General features: G+C 47.5%; 1 protein-coding gene and 1 long non-coding RNA gene across 5 annotated transcripts in view; one reads left to right on the forward strand and one right to left on the reverse strand.

The window, feature by feature from the left end:
- The first annotated feature begins 1386 nt into the window (after positions 1-1386).
- Positions 1387-25125, forward strand: part of dclk2a (doublecortin-like kinase 2a) — a 463722-nt gene continuing 439983 nt past the window's right edge. For all 4 annotated transcript variants that reach the window (XM_038791969.1, XM_038791970.1, XM_038791972.1 and 1 more), the window contains exon 1: positions 1387-2709. In XM_038791969.1, the coding sequence (XP_038647897.1) occupies positions 2265-2709 (445 nt within the window). In that variant the 5' untranslated portion in view covers positions 1387-2264. The remainder of the gene's footprint in view (positions 2710-25125) is intronic.
- Positions 10071-25125, reverse strand: part of LOC119963214 — an 86727-nt gene continuing 71672 nt past the window's right edge. The window contains exons 2-3 of the long non-coding RNA XR_005460054.1: positions 10394-10495; positions 10071-10148 (exon numbers count right to left, since the gene is read on the reverse strand). This is a non-coding gene — a long non-coding RNA (uncharacterized LOC119963214). The remainder of the gene's footprint in view (positions 10149-10393; positions 10496-25125) is intronic.

A 25125-nucleotide genomic window follows, 5' to 3' on the forward strand; every position in this document is an offset into this window, starting at 1 on the left:
ATAACCTTTTATCTTACCAAATAGTTTGTGTGTGGTACCTTTTCAAAGATCTTGCAGTAAGTATTCCACCTCCACAGAATTTTCCCATTTTAGCAGATTTTCTTTGGAATGCTTTCCTGTTCTCTCTTGCCTTTGGGAGTCTTTCCTCATTATCTCCTGTTCACATTTCTATTTTTGTCTGGCCGATGTACAGCAGATTGTCGTCACAAAGTTAAAATTCTCATGGTGGAGTCTACTTGGAAACAAAAAGTATTGGGAAACTGTTTTTATTTTGGAACTAGGACCTGTGTGGCATTTTGATCATGAGGATGCAAATGCAGTGTTTGACTTCATTTACACCGTGACATTATTTTTTTGAAAATGATAAGCACAAAAATTACTCATTTTGGGTGTTGTACTGCTTTGAAATACAGAAATGTTATTTAAGTTTTATATATATATATATATATTGTAGATTTAAAATATCCACATAAGTTCCAAGTCATTAAAAAAAGACAAAGGGCTGCAGGGCGGTGCAGTGGTTAGCACTGCTGCCTCATGGCACCAAGGTCCCAGGTTCGATCCTGGCTCTGGGTCACTGTCCGTGTGGAGTTTGCACATTCTCCCCGCGTTTGCATTGGTTTCGCCAGCGCTGGCCCAAGGGTTGCTGGCGCCCCGGGCAAGCTGAACTTCGGCGCCCTTGGGGGGGGGGGGGACGAGGGGGGAGCGAGGGCGAGGGGGGGGGCGAGGAGGGGGGGGGGCGGGGAGGGGGGGGCGAGGGGGTGGGGCCGGGGGGGGGGGGGGGGCGGACAGAGGGGGGGGGCGGACAGGGGGGGCGGACGGAGGGGGGGAGCGGACGGTGGGGGGGGCGGACGGAGGGGGGGCGCTGACGGAGGGGGGCGCGGACGGAGGGGGGGGCGGACGGAGGGGGTTCGGACGGGGGGGGATGGGGGGGCGGACGGGGGGGATGGGGGGGCGGACGGAGGGGGGGGCGGACGGAAGGGCGGAAGGGGCCGCCCTGGGGGAGGGCGGCCACCACGCATGCGCTGGTTGGCACCGGCCCAACTGCGCATGCGCGGGACCAGAGTCTGGCGCCCCCTAGCACATGGCGCCCCGGGCGACTGCCCGAGTTGCCGGTACCTTGGGCCGGCCCTGGGTTTCGCCCCCACAACCCAAAGATGTGCAGATTAGGTGGATTGGCCATGCTAAAATTGCTCCTTAATTGGAAAAAATGAATTGGGTACTCCAAATTTATTTTTTTTTAAAGGAGAAAATGAGAAATCAGTTCGAATTTAAAAGAGCAGGAAAAGTGGGAAGAATTTGAGAAGTTGTCAGTCTGCCAGCCCTGGCGGCACTAAGACCTGGAGGAAGCTCGTGTGTGTGTGTGGCGCTGCAGCCAGTTCCTCCGCACACTGCGGCTCAGCTTGGAGCTCAGCTGCTGCGGTTGCGGCAGCGGCGCCTTGGGAAAGCTGCCAGAATATTTGTCAAAATCGGAGGCTGAGAAGCTCGAAGACAGCAGCTGTGCACCTCTGCCAGGCACCTCCACTTTCTTTCGGCGTCTAAACAGGGGACAAGGCTGCGAAACAAAAAAACAAGCATCAACCCCATTCCCCATCCTTCAGAAACGAACATCCCACCCCTCCAATAGGATATCGCCTTGGCTCCTGTTTCCGCTTCAGTGTCAAGTCACTGTGGCGCTGCATCTGACGGGTTTGCTCTCTCTCTCTCTCTCTCTCGCTGCTCCAATTGGCAGTGTGGACCACAGCAGAGAAGCACAGCATCCTGCCGCTTCGGTGCATCTTCTCCTTACGTCTCCTGCACTCATCAGTTAACCCAACCCCATCATCTAAAAAGGCCGAGACTGGGCTGCGAGCACAAGAAGAATCTCCACTTCCCTCTTCATTTTTGGGTATCGTTGAGAACCCCCCCCCCCCCCCCCTCCTCCCCTGCCCCTCCCTTCCCCTCCCATCAAAAGCGATGTAGGAAATGGTGGGAGATCCTCCATTCAGGACCTATAGCCTGAGGAGCCCAACACATTGTCCCTGGTGATCAAGTCAACCTACTGCCATTGTTCAGTTTCTATTTTCTTCAGGTTAATTGTTCACATATTTGAAATTGAATGTCACAATAAGATCATTAGACTGACGGTGTATGAGATTTTGGGAAAGTAACTGGAGCAGAACTGGCAGTCGGAAAGGGAACAGGATTCTTCATAGCTTCTGAAGAAATAACAGTTTTCTTTAATATTATTTTTTAAATTTTAATTTCCTATTGCACCATTAATAATGTCGCATGATCGGAGTATCGAGTTGGAGCACTTTGAGGAGAGGAGCCGGGGTCACCGAGCTTCTCGCCGTGGAAGCAGCAGTGGAGGGGGAGGCGGTGCAGGAGGTGGCGGAGGAGGTAGCGGTGGAGGAGGCGCAGGCTCCCGAGGAAATGGTTTACCGAGTCCAGCTCACAGCGCTCACTGCAGTTTCTATCGGACCCGTACCCTGCAGGCACTCAGCCAGGAGAAAAGAGCCAAAAAAGTCCGCTTTTACCGGAATGGAGACCGCTACTTTAAAGGCCTCGTGTATGCCATCTCCTCGGATAGGTTCAGGTCCTTCGATGCTTTGCTGGTGGAACTGACAAAATCTCTTTCGGATAATGTTAATCTGTCCCAAGGAGTCAGGGCCATCTACAGCATCGATGGGAACAAGAAACTCACCAGCCTGGATGAATTGCTGGAAGGTAAGTGAGAAAGAAACAACTGTGTTTCGATGAATAAAAAGGTCAGCTCAAATTATACCAAAATCAGAAATCTGATTTTGACCGGTGTTGCACGTTTCGAGAAGTAATAGTAAAAACACAGCAAAATATGATAGATGAACAAATTCCCTGTCCAAGCATAGAAAGCTGGTCTCTGCATTAGAGAGTTGGTTAAATTTACTTACATTTATTATAATAGTCACAAAATGAATGAGCTGAAAATGCTGTTAAACAAAGTTTTGTTCTTGATGATGTTATACGTGGTTAAAAAAGAATTAAATAACAAATCTTCATTCATATTTCTGCCAGTTTAGCACCACAGATTGTCCTGCCTGCTGCGACTAATATTAGGGGCACTTTTTAGAGTTTAGAGTTTTGGGGTTCTGATCGTGGAATGGCCTCCTTCAGAAACTTCTGTCACAATTCAACTTGATGCTTTTCAGAACAGAACTTTAAATGGCAATTTCTATTTCTAAAGCTTTAGCTTTTATTTTAGCTTAACATGTGAGCTTCGGGCAGCATGGTGGCGCAGTGGGTTAGCCCTACTGCCTCACGGCCCCGAGGTCCCAGGTTCGATCTCGGCTCTGGGTCACTGTCCGTGTGGAGTTTGCACATTCTCCCCGTGTTTGCGTGGGTTTCACCTCCACAACCCAAAGATGTGCAGGCTAGGTGGATTTGCCATGCTAAATTGCCCCTTTAATTGGAAAAAAATGAATTGGGTACTCAAAATGTATAAAACAATAAATAAAAACATATGAACTTTAGGATTTTAATATCAGATGCACTTGCTGAGTGTGATACAAGTATGATGTCATTTGTCAAGTCAGTGGGCAAATTCTTATGTTTCCAAACTTGGTGCTATGCCTTCCAAGGCACTGTACTCCTATTTATAGTTTTTAACTTAAATGAAAAGAAGGAAGATGAACAATGTAAAGGTGGAGAAAAGTCTTGGAGGAGCACTTCAAATTTTTAATCAAAGAAACTTTTATCGGAGATTACCTTGATATTAATAGCCATTTTATTGGTAAAATTGAGGTGTTTGACTCAGGTCTCTCAGTGGTGCAGTTACAAGGAGCATTCTGGAGTAACTTAATTGTGAGGATCAGGGAATTGTCACCCAATGGCATTCTCATATCTTAGAAGAATTGTGACTTGAGAGCTATTAGTGCCAATCCAACTTTGGAACGCCTTATCGGAGCTCAGGTTGCACTCTTCCAAGCTTGAAGTGTGGCTTCTCAAGGCCTCATTGCTCCAAAGCAACTCCCAGACCAGCACCACCAATAATAACAACTCTCATTTTATATAATGGTGTTAATAACAAAACATCCTAATGTGTTTCATGTTTGAGATTGCTCCTCTCTGCAGTTTGCAATGGAGTCATTCATCATAAAGTCCCTCAAGATACCTCTTGTAAATTACTGAAAGAGGCCAGCAGGAAGGCAATTAAAACTTTTCAAAAAAAAAAATTAAGGCTCATTTGCTTCTGCAAAAAAGATGACCTGACCAAAATAATGCGAAATGAAAATATTGCAAGAAGTAAGTCTGACAAAGGAAGCAAACAGTGCTGTGCACCATATATTTAATATCAACTTGCAGACCATGTATTGAGTTGCTCATGGCAAATCGGTGGATATGTTGTCATATAACAACATATTATTGGTTATTTATGCCATGTGGTTCACTATGCACTGTCCATTTTATTGGAAAAGGCTTCAGGAAAGATATCGAGGAGCCATATCCTAAACAGACACAGGCACTTTGCAAGTGGGGGGCCTAATGTGTGTTTGATGCCCTCTGGCCAAAATTGGGCTTCCCTGAATGCAATCAGTGCCAGGATGTTCTGTTCAGGAAAACTTCACGTAGCCTAACCAGCAAGTGATACAACATTGCTGTTTCATTTCCAACTATGGTCTATTTGTTTTTTGATTTGAAAAATAAAACTCTGGTTAGGATGTGGAAGGATTCTGCCTCTTTCTGTCTGCCTCAGTGTTGTTTTTTGTGTCTCTTGGCTATTCATAATTAGACTATTTACGTTTGCTAATTATCAACAAAAACATGATGATAATCCAGTAATCAGAGCTTTTCTGCTTCCCTTCAAAGTTCAACCCTCTGTTTCTTGCTGTCAACATAATGGGCGAGATTCTCCGATTTTGCGACTATGTCCGGAGGAAGCGTCTGATCTTCCAACCAAAAATGTCGGCGCCGCCCCCACCCGATGCTCTGCCCGGTGGGGGGCTCGCAGCCGCGCCACTTAACCCCCCGGCTTTACCTACAGATACAGATGTAAAATGGCTGAGTCCGTGGCTGTGCATGCGGCAGCCGTGCCATACAACATGGCGCCAGCCGCGTGCAGACCCGGCCTGCCAGGTAGTGCCCACCTCACCACCCTCTGATCACCCCCTCACCAGATCCCACAGCCCCCACTGAAGCCCCCCCCCCCCGAAAACGGAACGGCTCCCCCTCCCTCAGACTGTGGCGGAGCTGGACACAGTTCGCAGCCATCACACAGGTTCACGAAAGTTGAGAGGACACGCGACCGACGCCATCGGAAAGTTGGCCCATCGGAGGCGGAGCATCGGGGGAGAGCTTCAGGTGACGTTCTGAGGCCGTCCCAACGGTGTCTGCCGTACTCGAGGGAACATCAAAAAAAGCCGCCGCCCCTGATTTTGGCGTAAAAACGGATTCTTCGGCCGATTACTAAACGCGATTTCCCCGTCGGCAATCGGAGAATCCCGCCCAATATATCTTAAGTTCCTAGTATGCATTGCACTAGGTGTGCATTCATTGCAATCATTCTTTTCATAAACATTATCCTGCATACTGAAAATTGGGTGGGCTTAAATGGGTTGATTAGGCAGGGGATTCATGTGGCAGAAAAAGTGACATTTGGGGCTCAAATAGGACATGATGCTCAAAATTGGGAGGAAAAACAATAAACCTGGGTAACTCACACTATAGCACTACTCAGTAGTGGAAGTGTTGTGTTGTGCACCTAGTCACCAACAATGTGTAACTACATGAAAAGAACATGCTTACGTGAGAATTTTTGATTATGAATATCGATATTCAGTTTTTAAAATTGGAAGCTTGTGGATATCCTGCGGGCATTGTGCACAGAAAGTCAAGCCACAGCGAATATTCCACAATACATTAGTCTTCCTGTAGGTGTTCATCTGCAGCCTATGGAGCTCATGATGTTCACGTTATTAGCAGAGCTGTAGCTACATAAGTGGTTATATATCACAGTGATGTTGTTCAATTGAAGAGTGCATGACATGTGTAAATATACTGTATTTTAATATAATATACTTTTACCACATTCTCCCGTGTCTGCATGGGTCTCACCCCACAACCCAAATGTGTGCAGGGTAGGTGGATTGGCCACACTTAATTAAAAACAAAAAATATATATATACATATGTATTTTTACATAAACGCATTACTCAAAGGTCATAACACATGATGCAAGGGAAATGTGGTCAGGAAGTGCATGCAATATTCAAAATATATATGCATTGAGTTATGAGTTGGATATGTATAAAATTATGTTGTCATATACTTCTGCTTTAAAGAATTACTCTAGGATAGCCATGCTCGCATCAACAGAAAATGATAGCACTTAATGACTGTCCAAATAGCTTGTGAACACTCAAATGTACACATGTTAAAAGGACTACTTGGCAGACGAGGATGCAGGCAGGGAAGGTGGTGGGGCCCAATGGGTTCCCAGTCGAATTTTATAAACAACTTAAGGACAAGTTGGCATCATTGGTGGGGATGTTTGAGGACGCGATGGGTAGGGGTGTCTTGCCTCAAACAATGGGGCAGGTTTCCATCTCGCTGTTGTTAAAGAAGGACAAGGATCCAGTGGAGTACGGGTCATATAGGCCCATATCTCTGCTGAATGTAGATGCCAAGATACTGGCAAAGGTGTTGGTGTTAAGGTTGGAAAGGTGTCTCCCAAAGGTGATCGGGGTGGACAAGACGGGGAAGACAGTTGTACTCGAATGTCAGGAGGCTGTTGAATGTGGTGCTTTCTCCGGCAGAGGGAAAGGAGACGGAGGTGGTGGTGGCGTTGGATGCAGAGAAGATATTTGATCAGTTGGAGTGGAGTTATTTGATGGTGATACTGGAGAAATTTGGGATCGGGCCGAAGTTTGTGCAGCTGCTATATAAACAGCGAGCGTGCGCACACACAGTATGATTTCAGGGTATTTTGCATTACATCGGGTACGAGGCAGTGATGCCCAAATCCCCTCTTCTGTTTGTATTGGCTATAAAGTCCTTGGCAATTGCGCTGAGGAGGCCGGCGTTGTGAAAGGGGATAATGGGAGTGGGGGGGGGGGGGGGGGGGGGAAGAGGTGAAGAGGTGAAATATAGAGTGCCCCTATATGCAGATGACCTGCTGTTATAGATTTCGGAGCTGAGCATGTTTGGGGGGGGGGGGGGGGGGGGGAAGAGAGGAGTATAATGGGGCTGCTCCAGAGATTCGGGACGTTTTCAGGGTACAAACCGAATTTAGGAAAAAGCGAGTATTTTGAGGTGTTCCCACCAGGAGTGGGAGCGGGGGCTGCCATTTCTCCTGGCAGAGTCTCATTTTAGGTATTTGGGTGTGCAGGTGGTCTGGGATTGGGCATGGCGTCGGAAGTTTAATTTCAGTTTGGTGAGGAGGGTGGAGGTAGATTGGTTGAGGTGGGACAATCTCCCTCTGTCGTTTGTGGGCTGGGTGCAGGCAGTTAAAATGAACGTTTTGCCACAATTCCTGTTTTTGTTTCAATGTCTGCCGGTCTTTTTGCCTAAGTGGGGTGGACAGGCTGATCTCCTTGTTTGTTTGGGGGGGGAAAGATAGCCAGGATTAGGAAGGTGATACTGCAGAAGGGACGGCAGGTGGCCGGGGGGGGGGGGGGGGGGCGCGACATTGGTTAGGCCTCCCAAATTTGTAGTATTATTAATGGGCAGTACATGCGGAGAAGGTGTGGGGCTGGAGCAGGGATGGAGGGCTCTGTGGGTAAAGATGAGGCAGGTTCTTGTAGGGGGTTAGTATTGTGGGTGCTGGCAATGGTGCCGCTCCCTATAGTCCGAGGGAAATATTTGGCGAATCTGGTGGTGGTGGCCACGTTGAAGATTTGGAGGCAGTATAGACAGCACTTTAAGCTGGGGGCTGGGTCAGTGGGGATGCCGATTCGCGGGAATGTTCCAGCTGGGGAAGATGGATGCGCGGTTTTGGGGATGGGAGGAGAGGCTTATTAAGGATCTGTTCCTACGAGGGCGATTTGTGAGTTTGGAGGAGTTGGGTGAGAAGTATGGGCAGGCACGGGGGAGACGTTTTAGGTGTATGGAGGTGCAGGACTTTGCGAAGAAGGTTTTCATGATCTTCCCAATTGCGCCTGCCTCTTCGCTGTTGGAGGCGGCGCTGTCAGTGAGGGGTTTGGAGAGGTCATCTTGGCGATTTATGGGAGGATTCTGGAGGAGGATGGGATGTCTATAGATGTGGTTAAGGTGAAGTGGGAGGAAGAGCTGGGGGCGGCACTGGAAGAGGGATTGTGGTGTGAGATGCTGTAGAGGGCGAATGCCTCGACTTTGTGTGCGAGGTTGGGCTGATACAGCTGAAGGTGGTGTACAGGGTGCAATGTAGAAAAATTAATGATGAGCCAGCTGTTCGAGGGGGTGGAGGATGTCTGTGAGCGATGTGGGAGGGGGCCCTGCGAACCATGTACATATGTTTTGGTCCTGTCCTCAGCTACAAAAGTTTTGGAGGAAAGTATTTAGTCCAATCTTGGAGGTCCTGCACGTAGATGTGGAGCCCGGTCCCCTGGAAGCCATATGTGGTGTGTCAGACCGGCCGGAGCTGCGGGGGCAGATGTTTTAGCCTTCGCCTCGCCGATTGTTCACAAGTGGGTCTTGTTGGGGGGACCTGTTGGAGGTTTTGACTCTGGAAAAGGTGAAGTTCGATGAGGGGGGTAAATGAGGGGTTCTACAGCTGTTGGGGTTTGTTCATCATGCACTTTTGGGAGTTGGTTACTGTTGACTGCTGAGGGAGGGGCTTTTTGGGGGGCTGGGGGGTTTTTGCTTGGGGTTTTGTATTGTAAAATTGTTGAAAATTTGCTGAATAAAAATACTTTCGAAACAAGAACTACTTGGGATACTCGCGATCTCTTAACTGGAGAATTCTTTGCTTATTCCAGAGAGGATAATTTGAAGAATTAGTTTCTCGGAAATAGTAGGTATCCACTTGAAAAATAGATCAAGACACTGTGCTGAAGCGGACCCAAGAAAAACATGCAAGGACACACGCTTGTGAGGGAAGAATATAATGGAGTAACAGGCTGAAACAACTCTTAATTACATTAGGATATGCACTAGAGAAAACTTCAGAATTGTGGTGGAGTGCTGCGTACTGAACATTACAGCTGTCAAAAAGGCATTCACGTATTAGTGAAAGATGAGCAGCAACTGTGGTAAACATCATTGGTCATACACTACGTGTATTACGGTACTGCCACTGCACTACAGTCAATACAGTAAATCCTGGCCTGCTGGCTCCACCCAGCAGGCTCTGTATAAAAGTGTATGCTCTCCTGCGCTGCCTCCATTCTGGTTAACATCTAGCACAATAAAGCCTCAATAGTTCACCATTTTGTCCCGTGGTACATCAGCAACAAGCTGTAGCGCCTGTGAACGAAGGCACAAAGATGGAAAATGATAATGAGGAGCTAGCAGAAACTCAGCCACAACTACAGGCTCTGATTGAGCAGTACCTTTCCCTTGGCCTACGTCTATTTTTTATTGCGTGGTTTTGATCAAATAATCATTGTCACATATATTATGCAGAAATCATTAAGTTTGAATTTGGTGGCTCTGGATCACTGTCTGTGTGGAGTTTGCACATTTCTCCCTGTGTTTGTGTGGGTTTCACCCCCACAACCCAAAGATGTGCAGGCTAGGTGGATTGGCCACGCTAAATTGCCCCTGAATTGGAAAAAAAATTAATTGGGCACTCTAAATTCTTTTTTTTTTAAAGTTTGAATTTGGATTTGTGCTGATGTCTTGTAACTTTGTTGAAGGTACTAGTTTAGGGTATGTATCATATTTACTTCCCATCATAGGTAATTTAGCAGCATGGTATTTGTACTCAGCAACTCTTACATGATGTACTGCATTAAACGTTCCCACCAGTTTGCTGGCAGGTCCAGCCCTGCCAAAGTGATGGGACATCTGTTTTTTGTGGGGTGGGATAGTCAGCTTACTTGATTTTGTATGTTTCTCCTCCCCTGGCAGTTGAAACTAGGGATTGACCGATTTCAAAGCCACTCAGCATTCCTATGCTTCTGGCAACGTGTGCTCTTGGAGACCATGCCCTCACTTGGGCCAATATTCTGTTTAAGGACACAGCAATTAAATCTGAGTTCTTCACATATTCACTGGGAGAACAAGTAGAAGACATTATTATTATGCCATGGACTGTAAACCTCAACATCACCCGTAGAATGCGGAATTGTGCTCTCTGACACGTTAATCAAGCATCTTCCATTTCAGTTTTCTACTGAAGGACTGATCCAAGAAATTATTCAACAGGGCATGCCAGTGCTATGCCTCTGCTGAATAAGAAACTATGCCCTTTCCTCCAACAATTCTGCCCCTTCTATAGGTATAAGAAATAACTTACCATGTGTTTCTTCACAAAGAAACACATGTGTTCGTGACTTGATGCCTGCTTGAGGTGATGCTTTGCTGAGAGGATTCAGTTTTCTGCTGGAAGTATTACATTCTGCATTAAATGGAAAAGGTGCTTGGTTAGTTAATTAGCATCATTAGGCATTTTATTGCTATTGTGGAGACAACAGATAGCACATACTATGATACAATGTAGGCATCGCTGTCCACCTGCTGAAACACATTTACTACATTTTGTTCTCTTCACTGTGCAATTAGATTGCAGGGGCAAATATCTGTTGATGGTCTTCTACTAAATACCATTGTTTTGTTTTACTGCCACCACAGGGAGGTACATTTTGGATGGGTATTAGATGTTTAGATCTGTGTGGAGGCTGCTTGTTCTCCCGGTGTCTGAGTGGGTTTCCTTCCACAGTCCAAAGGTGTGCAGGTTAGGTGGATTGGCCGTGATCAATGTGTGGGATTATGGGGATGGAGTGGGCCAAGGTAGAGTGCTGTTTCAGAGGGTTGGTGCAAACTCAATGGGCTTCCTTCTGTGCTGTAGGGATTCTATGTACTCTATGGATCTCAAGGCTTCTTGGCATTGAACTTTAAAGCCTACACCTTACCCATCAGCATGACTGCCAACTTTCAGTTCGACAACCTTGTCCACCTCCATCCTTTTTGCCATTTAGCTACGTGTACTTTCCATCGTCAAATTCAATCTTTGGGATGTGTGGTCTATGTGCCTGATATTGCATGGGCACTGAAATTCATGCACAATGTTGCTCATTTGTGTGGTCGGCCCAAATAGATGGTGGGGCTTTAAGATTCCCTCCAGGTCCAGCACTCGCTAACATCTTTGTAGGCTTCCAAGAGAAATGTGTTGTAATGGAATGAGTCCTAAACTTCTGCACTGTGCATATTTCTGATACATAGATGACATGTTTGCTGTTTTTGAATCGACAACTGTTGCACTTCTTTCACTCTCTTGAGATGGTGTAGTTTAACATGCTCCCCTTTACTCAATATGCTAGTTGAGGAATCCGCTAATAGTTTCTCCTCCGTCTGGTCAATATACATGTTGGGATTCATATAGCTGTTGTAAATAGGGCCCTAGCTACTTAGTCACCTTGTAAGTTTGATAGAAATAGAGCGCAACATAGCTATCCTGCGGGACAGTGGTCATCCTGATCGTATTATTGTGCGCTGTGATATCACACAACCCACGAATGGGCCAAAAGCTATCACTTTCCAGACCTGAGACGTGCCTGATCCATGTCCAATTTTTCTAGAAAGACAAATGTGATGAATGATTACTGCACCTTTTTTTTTGTTTTTCTTAAATTTAGGTTACCCAATTATTTTTTCCAAGGGGCAATTTAGCGTGGCCAATCCACTTACTCTGCACATTTTTGGGTTGTGGGGGCGAAACCCACGCAGACACGGGGAGAATGTGCAAACTCCACACGGACAGTGACCCAGAGCCGGGATGGAACCTGGGACCTCCGCGCCGTGAGGCAGCTGTGTTAACCACTAGGCCACCGTGCTGCCCAATTACTGCACCTTTAATGTAATGATCCCTTTAAGACCGGGTTTGGAACCCTGGGGGACTCCGCCTCCGGCTCCACCCCCCCAGGGAGCCATATATAAGGTAATGTTCAGTGGGCAGTCTGTAGTGAGCACACTTCTCGGTAGCTGTCTGGTTCTCTGCTAATTAAAGCCTTTGTATTACCAATCATCTCTCTCTAGTTGTAATTGAGGGTATCTCAACAAAGTATCAAAACATTTGAACAACAGGATAAGCAAGCTTTTTCACGATGCTACTATGTAGTGGTGGTCTGAGTGATATTTTCCACTAATATGATGCTGCTGTCAGTCCAGCAAGACTTTCTGCCGAGCACACAATTGAGCAATGTTGTGTATGAATTTGAGCCCTGTGCGTCTACGCACCCAATGATTGGCTGATCAAATCAAACAGCATGTTCATCCAACTGTTTGTAATAGGCAGAGTGCAGACTGTACTCAACCAGCCAGTGCTTGCAAAACCAAATGGTCATTGTTAGATGTGATTCTGCGATTGGGCAGCCCTTGTTGAGTGCACTAATTAGCTGCACTAACAACCAATTTAAGATAATCAGCCAAACTCCGTAATGTTTACGCTTTCTCGAAGTGACGTGTATTAACATTCAGGGATTTATTCTCTGCAAATGAAAAGGATATATTCAAGCTTTGCATCTTTTTTTAATTACCAGGGAGCTTGGTGGGCCTAAAGATCCATTCTCCTGGCCAATCAGGGCTGACTTGCCAACCAATCAGCACCCCTTTTGCCCTGTGGCATAAATTCTGATTGTTTTAAATTTGGCATTCTTGTGTTGGTCATGATGATAACAAGGCAGAAAGCTTCGGCAACATGTCTCTCTTTTCAGCAACATTTATACCGGGTGCCATCTTCCCAAAAGGAAACAAAGTCCCCGAGCAAGCTCATTTAGCTACGTGTTTCCCGGCACTCATAGTGCCGAGAAACACATGGCTATTCAACGCAACTTGCTTTTAATAAGGGGCCTGAAGGGGAAACGCGCAGCCAAGGCCGCACATAGCCCCGTTTTTACAATGGGGAGTCCTGCTCGCCAGAACTCCCCATTGTAGCGAGAGATCGGAATGGCATTTAAAAATGGCCTCCCAATCTCCGAGGCCCGAAAAGAGTCCATGAACTCCTCCGCCCCACTCAGCCCGAACGCAACATGGGAGGGCCCCCCGGTGCTTGCCTGAGGTCCCTGAGGAAAAAGGGTTGAATCCCAAATCCTCAGGTACCTCCAGAATCTGCACATTAGAGCAAGACTTACTGCCTCGTACTCATATGCAGATTTGCTAAAAAGTGATCCCGTCCATTGTGGGCGGGATCCACCTTGCGACGTCTCGTGAGATTGTGTCGAATCTCGCGAGGCATTATGAGCGGGGTCTCCCGGCTTTCACCAGCCATGGTGCGCCGTGGCGAGATGCTCTTCCGGCGCAGCATGGCCGGAGGATTGCGCCCACTGCCTTAGTCCCCGGTCTTCCTACCAGAATGAATTGTTTCATACTTTTCCGCATTAAATTTCCGCTGTCATGTGTCCTGTCATTTCACCAATCAGTGTATGTTGTCCTAAAGTCTGTTACTAACCTCCTCACTTTTTACTACATTTCTGAGTTTTGTATCACCTTTAATATTTTAAATTATGCATGTATACCGAAGTCCGGGTTATTACTATTCAATATAGAGCAGTTGTCCCAGCAAAGACCCACTACTGTCCTGTTTTCCTCCTTAATGCTCCATTCTACTGATTCTGGCCTCTGTACAGTAACGTTGATGGAACTTTCAGCTACCTTTCTCCCACTCTTTGGCATTCCTCCCTAAACAAATCTTACTCTCTATGCTCTGTACCTTTAAACCCTTCTCAAGACCCGTTTCTTTGGCCAAACTCTCTGGCATTTCTTGTAACCTCTTTGTTGCCGTAGTATTGTTTACTTGCGCCGACTTGCAAAATTCTTTGGGACATTTCTTTGGACTAAAGGTGGATAAAAATGCACAAAGTTGCTGTTGACAAATAATCTCCAGATCATCTCACATTAATTAAGTCTCCTAAATGTGTCTTCATAATATCTCGTATGTTTTTGCTTTAAAACTAGCTGTGACAGACTTTCGCTGACTCAAACGCTTTGCAGTCGACAGTGGGAAGGAAGCTGATCTGCATTGCAGGTCCCACAGCTGTAGTCACATTTCCTCCCTTTCGACCACAAGACCTCAAAAGCTGGGTTTTTAATCATGAAAAAAAAGACCCATAGTCTTAAAAAATTGAAATCAAATAGCTAATAAATAAATAATAAAATAATTAAGTACTGAAAATACACTACCAGCTTGCCAATATCTCAAAAGAGAATAAACAAGTTAACTTTGTGAAATAAAAACCAAACTGGCTAGAAATGCTGAGCAGGCCAGGGAACCACAGTGAAGAGAAACAGTAAATATTTCAGGCCAATGACCTTACACTGGAAGAAAAGATCACGGATCTGAAATTCTATTTCTCTCCACAAATGCCGCCTGACATGTTGAGTATTTCCAGCATTTTTTATTTTTGTTTTTATTTCTGATTGCCACGGCATTTCACTTTTGTGTTCGTGTTTAATTAACTTTTTCAACGTGGAGGCTTTATGGGGATTCACGTTAGGGGTTTTGAAGAAAGCTCTAGCCCCCCAAAAGGTTCATCCATCTTTTCTCTTCACTGATGCTGATTAAACCCTTTATATATTTTGAGCATTTTCAGTTTTTATTATTATTAATCATAATCACTTACTGTCACAAGTAGGTTTCGATGAAGTTACTGTGAAAAGACCCTAGTCGTCACATTCCGGTGCCTGTTTGGGGAGCCCGGTACGAGAATTGAACCCGCACTGCTGGCATTGTTCTGCATTACAAGCCAGCTGTTTAGCCCACTGTGCTAAACCAGCCCCTGGTGGTTTTTTCAGGGTGGTTTGTAGTTTTATTCCCTTTTATATCTGGGAATCTGTAGTTGTTTTAAAACTTTACTTACATAGGACTTATTACACTTGGAAACGACCTACCAGTGCATTTAAATTCGCATTTTCATAAGGTATGTTTCATTTTTGTCATTTAGTTTAAAACATCTTTGTAGTTAAATTTATGTGGAAATGTCTATTAAATGTGCATGCTAATAGTTATGGTATTGATTTGGTTATGTTAATTGACGAGTAATCCAGAAGTCTGGACAAATTGTCCAAAGAATTGAGTTCAAATCCAACCAATTCTTGTTCAAAAAATGCTGTCATCAATAAAAGTCATGATGTGGAGATGCCGGCGTTGGACTGGGGTGAGCACAGTAAGAAGTCTTACAACACCAGGTTAAAGTCCAACAGGTTTGTTTCAAACACGAGCTTTCGGAGCACGGCTCCTTCTTCACCTGAAGAAGGAGCCGTGCTCCGAAAGCTCGTGTTTGAAACAAACCTGTTGGACTTTAACCTGGTGTTGTAAGACTTCTTACTGTGATCAATAAAAGTGACATTGAAGTTATCAGATTGCCACAGACTAGTTGGTGAAGATCATGGAGGGAAGGAAACTTGCTGTCCATGCCTGGTCTGGCTTATGTGTGAGGCTCCAGTTCCATACCAACATTGACTCTTGATGACTGTCCAAAGTCTTGAAATGCGTATTTGTTAAAGTATCGATCTTGGCTTATTGGTAGTTCCTTCACTTCAGCGAGGAGATTGTAGATTTGAGTCTCAGTCCAGAAACTGAACATGTAATATAGGCTGACACTCCAGCGCAGTATTGAGGGTGTACTGTACTGCCAAACTGTGTACTGTTTTAGGGAGCTTGGGAGAATTCTGCCCGACCTCTCTGATCTCATTCAGCCTCTATACTGTTCTAATGAAGCTCAAAGGAACCTTGAGGACCAGCACCTCCTTATTCGATGAGGCAATTTACAGCCTTTTCAAACTCAACACTTGCATTTATCAATTTCAGATCATAAGCACTGCCCCAAATTGTTAATACAATATCCGTTGGCAATGATTCCACTATTGCCATTTGCATCTCCTCTGGAGTCATCTTTTATTTCTTTATTTATTTCCATTTCCCTTTTGCCTTGCACAATTATTCCTTCTGTCATTTAATCTCTTTTATTCCACCCTAACACAAACCTGCCCTTTTCTTCGAACACCTCTTCCCTTCCATCCCAACATCCCGACCTCTGTATTTGTGTTAAATTTGTCACATCTCTTAACTTTTTCCAGTTCTGAGGAAAGGCAATCAGCCTACAAATTGACAAGTGTCAAGACTCTTCCAGACTCAAAACATTAGCTCCGTTCTCTCTCTGCAAATGCTGTAAAACCTGCTAAGATTGTCCAGCATTTTCTGTTATTGTTTCTATTCTATTATCCGCAGTAATTTGCTTTATCCTAAAACATTAACTTTGTTTCTCTTTCCTTGAATGCTGCCTGAGTATTTCTTAGATTTATTTCAGGTTTCCAAATCAACAGTATTTGCTTTTGTCATTCAGAATGTTGAGTGCATGTTGTGTAGTTTTAGGACAGCAATGTGTTGGAGAGGTTTCAATGTGATAAGGATGACTGCAAGATGCAAGGCATTAAGTTATTCAGTGAAATATACCAACTAAACTTGTTGCCATTAGAAATAAAGACAGGATTGAGAACAGACATGACAAAGAATGCATAATATATGTATAAGCAGGTTATTGAGTTGGATTGTCATTAGGGAACTGAAGAATATCTAATTTTATCAAGCTTCAGGTAAATGGGATTAGAAGGATATTTTTTTCGAAGGGAACAGAAATTTTTGGACTGGATCGTCCCCTTTAGCTAGTTATTGGCAAGTTGGGAATTTTGCAACTTCTACAAACTTTTTGCCCCATTATAGTCACTAAGGGCAACATGGTGGCACAGTCGTTAGCACTGCTGCCTCATAGTGCCAGGGACCCGGGTTCAATTCTGGCCTCGGCTGACTGTGTGGAGTTTGCACTTTCTCCCTGTGTCTGCATGGGTTTCCTCCGGGTGCTCCGGTTTCCTCCCACAGTCCAAAGATTTGCAGATTAGGTGGATTGGCCATGATAAATTGTCCCTCAGTATCCAAACTTAGTGTGGTGAATTATAAATCTAGTAATTCACACTGTTGTATTACATGTATCGTGTCCTTGTGGGCTCCGTATATGAGCCGTTGTGCGGCTCTGCCCATAGGGGGAGATGAGGAGTTTGTAATGGGCTCCACCCTTGGCTCCTCCCACTAACCAGAAGTATAATTCTCTGCAGTCGGGAGCCTGCTGCCAGTTCATCTCGTCGCAGGCAGGCTCAGTTGTAAGACTATTAAAACCACTGTTCACTTCCAATCACGTGTCTTGTGTATTGATGGTCTCATCAATTTAATAGTCTTAGGAAACTTGAAGAAAACTACTATGGAATCAGCCCTCAAACCTGACCGACTAGAACTCGACCCGCAGGCTGCAGAGGTGAAATAAATCTTTCTACACTGGCTCAGATGTTTCAAGGCCTACTTGGCTGAATCAAGCACTTCAGAAACTACGGAGGAGCAGAAACACAGTCTACTGCACGCAAGGGTGAGCCATCGTATCTCTACTCAACTTAACTGTACTACCTCGAATACGGAGGCCTTGGCAATGCTCGATCAAATGTACGTGAGGCCCATCAACGAGGTCTACGCGCACCACATTTTTACGACCCGCCGCCAGCGCCCCGCGGAGTTGCTGGAAGAATTCCTGCACGATTTAAAAGCCTTAGCTCGGGAATGCAATTTTCAGGCTCTAACAGCCACCCAGTATTTGGAACTCACTGTCCATGATGTACGCGTTGCAGGGTTCAGGTCCAACTATGTGCGCCAGCGATTGCTTCAGAAAGGGGCCCAGAACTTGGAGGACACTGTAGAGTTAGCTACAACCATGGAGGTCTCGTTCCGCAGCCTCACCTCGTTCCCCGCGGACTAAGTGACCCCATCATGGGCTCCCGACCAGCGACTGCCCCAGGCCTGCACCGCGCGGCCACCCACCCACTACACAGCTCCAGTGTGCCATTTTTGTGGGCAGCCCCAACACCCATGGCAGCACTGCCCGGCCCGCAACGCGACCTGCAGCAGCTGCGGTCGCAAAGGACACTATGCCTGGGTCTGCCTGGTGAAGAAAACTCCTACTCCAAACTCTCCCACAGCCCAGAGCACTCGCTTCCCAAACTCACAAGCCCGCAGGCCCCTTAATGCTGCAGCCTGTATGCCGACTCCGCCCCCACCCAACACGTGCGACTCATGGGGGCCGCCATCTTGGCAATCCTCCCCCACGTGGACGGCCACGTGCGAGTCATGGGGGCCGCCATCTTGAATGCCATCTTCCTCGCCGCCCGCCACGTGCGATCCACGGGGGCGGCCATCTTGGGCTCCATCCTCTTCAACTTCTGAAACTCATCTCGACGACTACGACCTCAGCGGACAGTCATCACGGGGCCACTCCAGCACAGCTGATCAAGCCGCCGACTACCCGCAACTCACGTTGGACCAGTTGCGACGGAAGCGCGGACAGTCATCACGGGGCCACTCCAGCACAGCTGATTGAGCCGCCGACTACTCGCAACGCAACACAGTCACGTTGCACCAGTCGCGTCCGAAGCACCTCCAGAGCTTGATGATGTCCATTAAAATCAATGGGTACAGTACACCGTGTCTCTTCGACTCCGGGAGCACCGAGAGCTTCATACTTCCTGACCTGTTAAGACGCTGTTCGCTCCCTGCCTTACCTGCACGGCAAACTATCTCCCTCGCCTCGGGCTCACACTCTGTCCTCATATAAGGGCTACTACCGTACTCCCCGAACTCTGCGCCCTACTCTTACTTGGACTCGACTTCCAACGTAATCTCAAGAGCCTCACACTCAGCTTCGGCGGACCCCTACCTCCACTCTTTGCTAACCTCACTCGGCGTCTCCTTTCGCTCTCTCGGGCCCGCTCTCTCGCGCTCGCTCTCCCGGACCCGCTCTCCCGGACCCGCTCTCCCGGACCCGCTCTCCCGGACCCGCTCTCCCGGACCCGCTCTCCCGGACCCGCTCTCCCGGACCCGCTCTCCCGGACCCGCTCTCCCGGACCCGCTCTCCCGGACCCGCTCTCCCGGACCCGCTCTCCCGGACCCGCTCTCCCGGACCCGCTCTCCCGGACCCGCTCTCCCGGACCCGCTCTCCCGGACCCGCTCTCCCGGACCCGCTCTCTCGGACCCGCACTCGCTCTCCCGCTCTCCTGCACTCGCACTCCTGCACTAGCTCTCCCGCACTCTCTCTCCCGCTCTCGCTCTCTCGCACTCGCGCTTCTGCACTCGCTCTCCGGCACTTGCTCTCCTGCACTCTCTCTCTCTCGCCCTCGGGGTCGCTCTCGCTCGCCCTCGGTGTCGCCCTCCCGCGCCCTCGGTGTCGCCCTCTCGCGCCCTCGGTGTCGCCCTCTCGCGCCCTCGGTCTCGCCCTCTCTCGCCCTCGGTGTCACCCTCTCTCGCCCTCGGTGTCGCCCTCTCTCGCCCTCGGTGTATCCCTCTCTCGCCCTCGGTGTTGCCCTCTCTCGCCCTCGCCCTCTCTCGCCCTAATCTGTTTTGTCCTTGTGGGCTCTGTATCTGGGCACGCAAAACTGATCCGCTCGTAGAAAGAGGGCTACTACTCCATTCGAACCCCCAATACAATTTCATCGAATACCCTGATGGCCGTCAGGACACTCCGGGACCTGGCACCTGCAGGATCCAACTCCACCACCACTACCGCCGAGGTACCCCTCACACTACACCCCACCCAACCCTCCGCGCCTTGCGCCCTCGCACCTACAGGTTCACTGCCCGTGCTCCGCGCCTATAGGTTCCCGGCGCTCCCTGTCACCCGTCGAACCAGTCGGGTACAATGCTCAGACCGAATCACCCCCGGAGTCCACTATCGTACACTAGCCGACCGCCTCCACCCAGCCACCCGAAGAGGCTGCACAAAGGACCCCAAAGGACAATTTGGCCGCCGGACCGGCTCAATTTGTAGACCCATCACCCCCCGCCGGACTTGATTTTTTTTACAGGGGGTGAATGTGGCGAATTATAAACCTAGTAATTCACACTGTGTTGTATTACATGTATTGTGTCCTTGTGGGCTCCGTATACAAGCCGTTGCGCGGCTCTGCCCATAGGGCGAGATGAGGAGTTTGTACTGGGCTCTACCCTTGGCTCCGCCCATGGCTCCTCCCACTAACCGGAAGTAGTGGCTCTGCAGTCGTGAGCCTGCTGCCAGTTCATCTCGTCGCAGGCAGTCTCAGTTGTAAGACTATTAAAACCACTGTTCACTTCCAATCACGTGTCTTGTGAATTAATGGTCTCATCACTTAGTTGGGGTTATGGGGATAGGGCGGGGGAGTGGGCCTAGTTAGGGTGGTCTTTTGAAGGGTCAGTGCAGACTTGATGGGCTGAATGGCCCTGTTCTGCACTGTAGGAATTCTAAGCATGCAGCGAAGTTTTCCATTGCGATTTAGGTCACTGAGAGAGAGCCTGCTGTTGCCAACACACAAAATCTTGAGGCAGCACGGTGGTGCAGTGGTTAGCACTGCGGCCTCACGGCGCCGAGGTCCCAGGTTCGATCCCGGCTCTAGGTCACTGTCTGTGTGGAGTTTGCACATTTTCCCTGTGTTTGCGTGGGTTTCGGCTCCACAACCCAAAAGACGTGCAGAGTAAGTGGATTGGCCACGCTAAATTGTCCCTTAATTGGAAAAAAAATGAATTGGGTATTCTAAATTTATTTTTAAAAAACATACAAAATTTTGTTGTTTGTACACCTGACCTGCCATTGTGACACTAGAAGAGGCACCAGGACCACATGAAGAAACAGAGAGCCCAATTAAGAATTATAAATCTTAACCAAGCTGGAGGCCCAGAAAGATAAGTATGTAGGACTGAATTGGATAGAAAGGAGGCCACCATTAGCTTCTCCAACTTAATGTTGATATTTCCTGCTGCACCCCCGATCACTGCCACCATCCTTCTTCTCATGGTCCTGGGGAGTAAGGATAACGGGGGGTGGATGACGGAAAAACCAAGGTATTTCCTTGCTGGTATTTTCACGTGCCTGTCAGGGCAGAGGGTGACATCAGCAGCAGTCCTGGTAAGGGCAAAGACAGGAAAATTAAGCAATGATGCCACCCTTTACCACCCAAATTTGCTTGATTTCCTATGCAAAGAAAGAAAGAAAGCAAAGAAAGTTCCCGCCTTAGATATCTGAGGAAGACAGGCAACAAAAGCAACCAATGCTGTGTTGTATTTTGAAAGAAAGCGGGATACTAATCTGAGAGAGCAGACAAGAACTGCCTTTCATATCTCATCTGAAAGGTACCCTCAGTATTGAACTGGCCAATCTACTCACTCACGTTTGCTCTGGTTTCTGGAGTGGGGCAAACATTCTCCACCCTGTCAGACCATTGAAAAGTCAAGAAGGCTATTTTATTGTATCATGGCTGGTATAGTAGCAGCTGTATGGTGGTGAGGCCGTTAGTATTGGTAAGGGTGCATTCTGTAGTCCTTCTTTATGTCCCCATCCGTCTGCCAGCATCATCTCTTATAAACATCAAAGCCAATAACCCATAATTGAGCTGTTCACGCTGGCGGGATATTCCTGTCCTGCTGACGGCACACCTCCCCCACAGGAAAACCGGCGGCCTGTGGTGGATTCAATGTGAAATCCCATTGACAGTAGCGGGACCAGAATCTCCCGCCGCCGTCCAACAACGGGCTGCCTTCTGTCTCTAATAAACACGCTGCAGAGGAGACTGGAGAATCTCGTCCACTGTATTAATAATGGAGTGATTTGGACTTTACGTCTTCCCCACCGTGTTTTTGGCAGGGGGGGTCACATAAAATATGAGAGGTGGCCAGCCCACCACTTTCCTACCCACCCCCAATCTGCCCCACATAACACAGTCGGTGGGTGGGTGCCTGGCAGCCATTTTAAAATTAATATTTAACAGTCGATTGAGGTTGTTATCAAACCAATTGAGTGGATTGGTACACTGCCCACGGCATAAAACAGTTGGGATGAGTAGACAGGTGGGAATGGGTAGGCCATTCTTTTGAGGAAGCTGCTCAAATGGTGAGAAGCAAGTCAGAGTATGTCCTGCTTTGTTAAATTAGAGACAGACCCTCTATGATGACACCCCCACTTTGTTGCTCGCTAGCCTAGTGTCCAAAATCTAATCCCCACTCCCCTTTGAACTCCTCCCTGGGCTCCCCAGTCCCACCCATTGATACCCTTAATGCCCCTCTCGCCGGGATCCATAGAATCCCTGCAGTGCAGAAGGAGGTCATTCTGCTCATCAAGTCTGCACTAACCCTCCAAAACACCATCTCACCTAGGCTCAGTCCCTCGCCCTAGTCCCTGTAACCCGACCCAACCGTTTGACATTAAGGGACCATTTAGTTTGGCCAATCCACCTAACCCACGCATCTTTTGGACTGTGGGAGGAAACCAGAGCACCCATAGGAAATCAATGCAGACACGGGGAGAACGTGTAAACACCACGCAGTCACCCAAGGCCAGAACTGAACCAGGTCTCTGGTGCTGTGAGGCAGCAGTGCTGGCTGGAATTGAGCCCGGGTCTCTAGTGCAATGAAACAGCAGTGCCAACCATTGTGCCGATGTAGCTAGGCCATGATTGAGTTCAGGCACTGCTGGGACTGCTAGAACTACTGGCCAATCAAATTGATTGGCAGTCTCGAGGGTGGGACTTCCTCCCACTGAGGGGCGGAAGTTCCACTTGTTCTGCATTTAGCCCATCTGTAGCCTGTTATAAATGAAATGAAAATCGCTTATTGTCACAAATGAAGTTACCATGAAAAGCCCCTCGACGCCACATTCCAGCGCCTGTTTGGGGAGACTGGTACAGGAATTGAACCGTGCTGCTGGCCTGCCTTGGTCTGCTTTAAAAGCCAGCTATTTAGCTTGTGCTAAACCAACCCCCGGTTATAACTGGGTTGGAGGGGGGGCTTCTTTCAGGTGCATGGGCTACAGGCTAACTCTTCCATTGTGGGGGGAGGGGGAACAAGAAATATGTCCCCCGATATGCCAGATTTTCCATCATTGTCATTATAGGCGCCGCGAGAGGTAAGGAGCTTCCTGTATAAGGAAACTCGTAAGTATTAACCAGGCATTCAGCCTGGTCTGGGCTAGCAGGGACAGAATCTAACAGATGAAATCTGGTGCTTTACCCAGGCCAGAAAAAGGCTTTAAATTGTGACAGATTGCAGAGCCTGGCTGGAACAGAGTTTTTATGCATTGTCCCCTCCCACACTAGACACTGCAACACTCAGGGCAGCATAGCTGCTAAAGTGGAAAATCTCAGCTGTCATTTAAAAAAATAAATTTAGACCAATTCATTTTTTCCAATTAAGGGGTGTGGTGGTATGAATGTAAGCAGTGCCATTGGTGCAGAGCATGGGTTTCCCATTGGCTCTGGCTGGTCATGTGCCTCTCGTCCGATTGGCTGGGACTAGTCATGTGACTGCTCACCAATTGGTCGAGAGGCAAGTAGACCCCGCCTCCGTGGCGGGGTATAAGTACCCAGAGTTCCCGGCGGTCGGCCTTACTCTGTAGTCAACAACCGGGCTAACAACTAGCTGATTAAAGCCACAGTTCGGATCCTAATCGTGTCTTGAGTCCAATTGATGGTACATCAAGGGGCAATTTTAGCGGGGCCAATCCACCTGACCTGCACATCTTTGGGTTGTGGGGGCGAAACCCACGCAAACATGGGGAGAATGTACAAACTCCACACGGACAGTGACCCAGAGCCGGGATCGAACCTGGGACCTTGACTCCTTGAGGCAGCAGTGCTAATCACTGCGCCACTGTGCTGCCCTCTCAGCTGTCATATTAAGGAAGCCAACTGTTGGAAGTTTTTTTTTTGGTTGCTAAAAATCCTGAAAAACCGCAACCCAAATGTACCCACCTAACCATATGCACCCCAAAATGTCTGCCAAATCTTGGCACACTATTAAATCAAAATTTGGTCAATAAGACCCATGCATGCTCACTATCCTGTGCGCACGCACAAATCAACTATAATCACACAACTACCACAATTACATCAATATAGAAGTCCTATAGTAAGCCTCAACAGCCCCACCACTTACCGGTGGCTATATTCTGGCATACAACACCTACACACATACATACACACACACACACATACCCATGTATCTACACTACATCTAACGTAACACATTTAAATCTATCCAATCAACCATTACCCTACACGTAATGGCACCAGCACAAACACCCATAACAAACAGCTTTTAAGCAACTCTATTTCAATAGCCAGACAACATCACCAAATGCCTAAACACATCATAAAACCTCACTGCCAAGCTAATGCAAACACAGATGCGCACAATCTGGTCCAAAATGGCCGTGGTCACATTTTGAAGCTGTTATGAGCACCATTTGCATCGACAAATATACATGCAGGCAAATCACGCAATTTCCCCTCCTTAGTATGGTCAGAGAAACTCAGAGACGAGCGCAACTGCTGAAACTTTCTTCGCCAGTCTCCCAAAGCCTCACATATGAAGTATCATTGTTCCACAAATCTCCGATCCACACCATACGGGCACGTGGTATCCAAGTTGTTCAGAAGCTCTAAAGCTTATTGTCAAGCCTCTCATACAGTCTAATTAATTTGTCTAATTTGTCACACTGCCCGCATTACCGCTGGAACAGAATACCACGGTGCCATTTCACAAATTTCCACACGGTAGTTCTGATATGCCATCTGTCCAAATAGGGCTGGAAGCACATCCGCGTCCAACTCAAAGTTCTCCACCACACGCACACTAAACACTCGCTGGTTCAAAACCACTGCCAACATACACACACACACACACACACACACACACACACACAACACACTCGCACGCCACTCACACTCACACACACACGCCACTCCAACTGTTGAAAGTTAAGAACAGCGTATCATGTAAGCTAGATGGACAGTCTGGAGGTCTGTAGACGAAATATACTTTTTAACGTTCTTATGTTTGAAGATGACACAGCCATGCAGGTTAAAATGAGACTCGACGTTACATTTGTTTCATACAATAAACATTCTTCACTGGGTAATTGGTGCCGGTAGTATATTTCATTCTGATAGCTGCCATTGATAAACAGCTTCAAGTTT

Source organism: Scyliorhinus canicula, chromosome 3 (assembly GCF_902713615.1).
Source record: "Scyliorhinus canicula chromosome 3, sScyCan1.1, whole genome shotgun sequence".
Taxonomy (NCBI): Eukaryota; Metazoa; Chordata; class Chondrichthyes; order Carcharhiniformes; family Scyliorhinidae; genus Scyliorhinus; species Scyliorhinus canicula.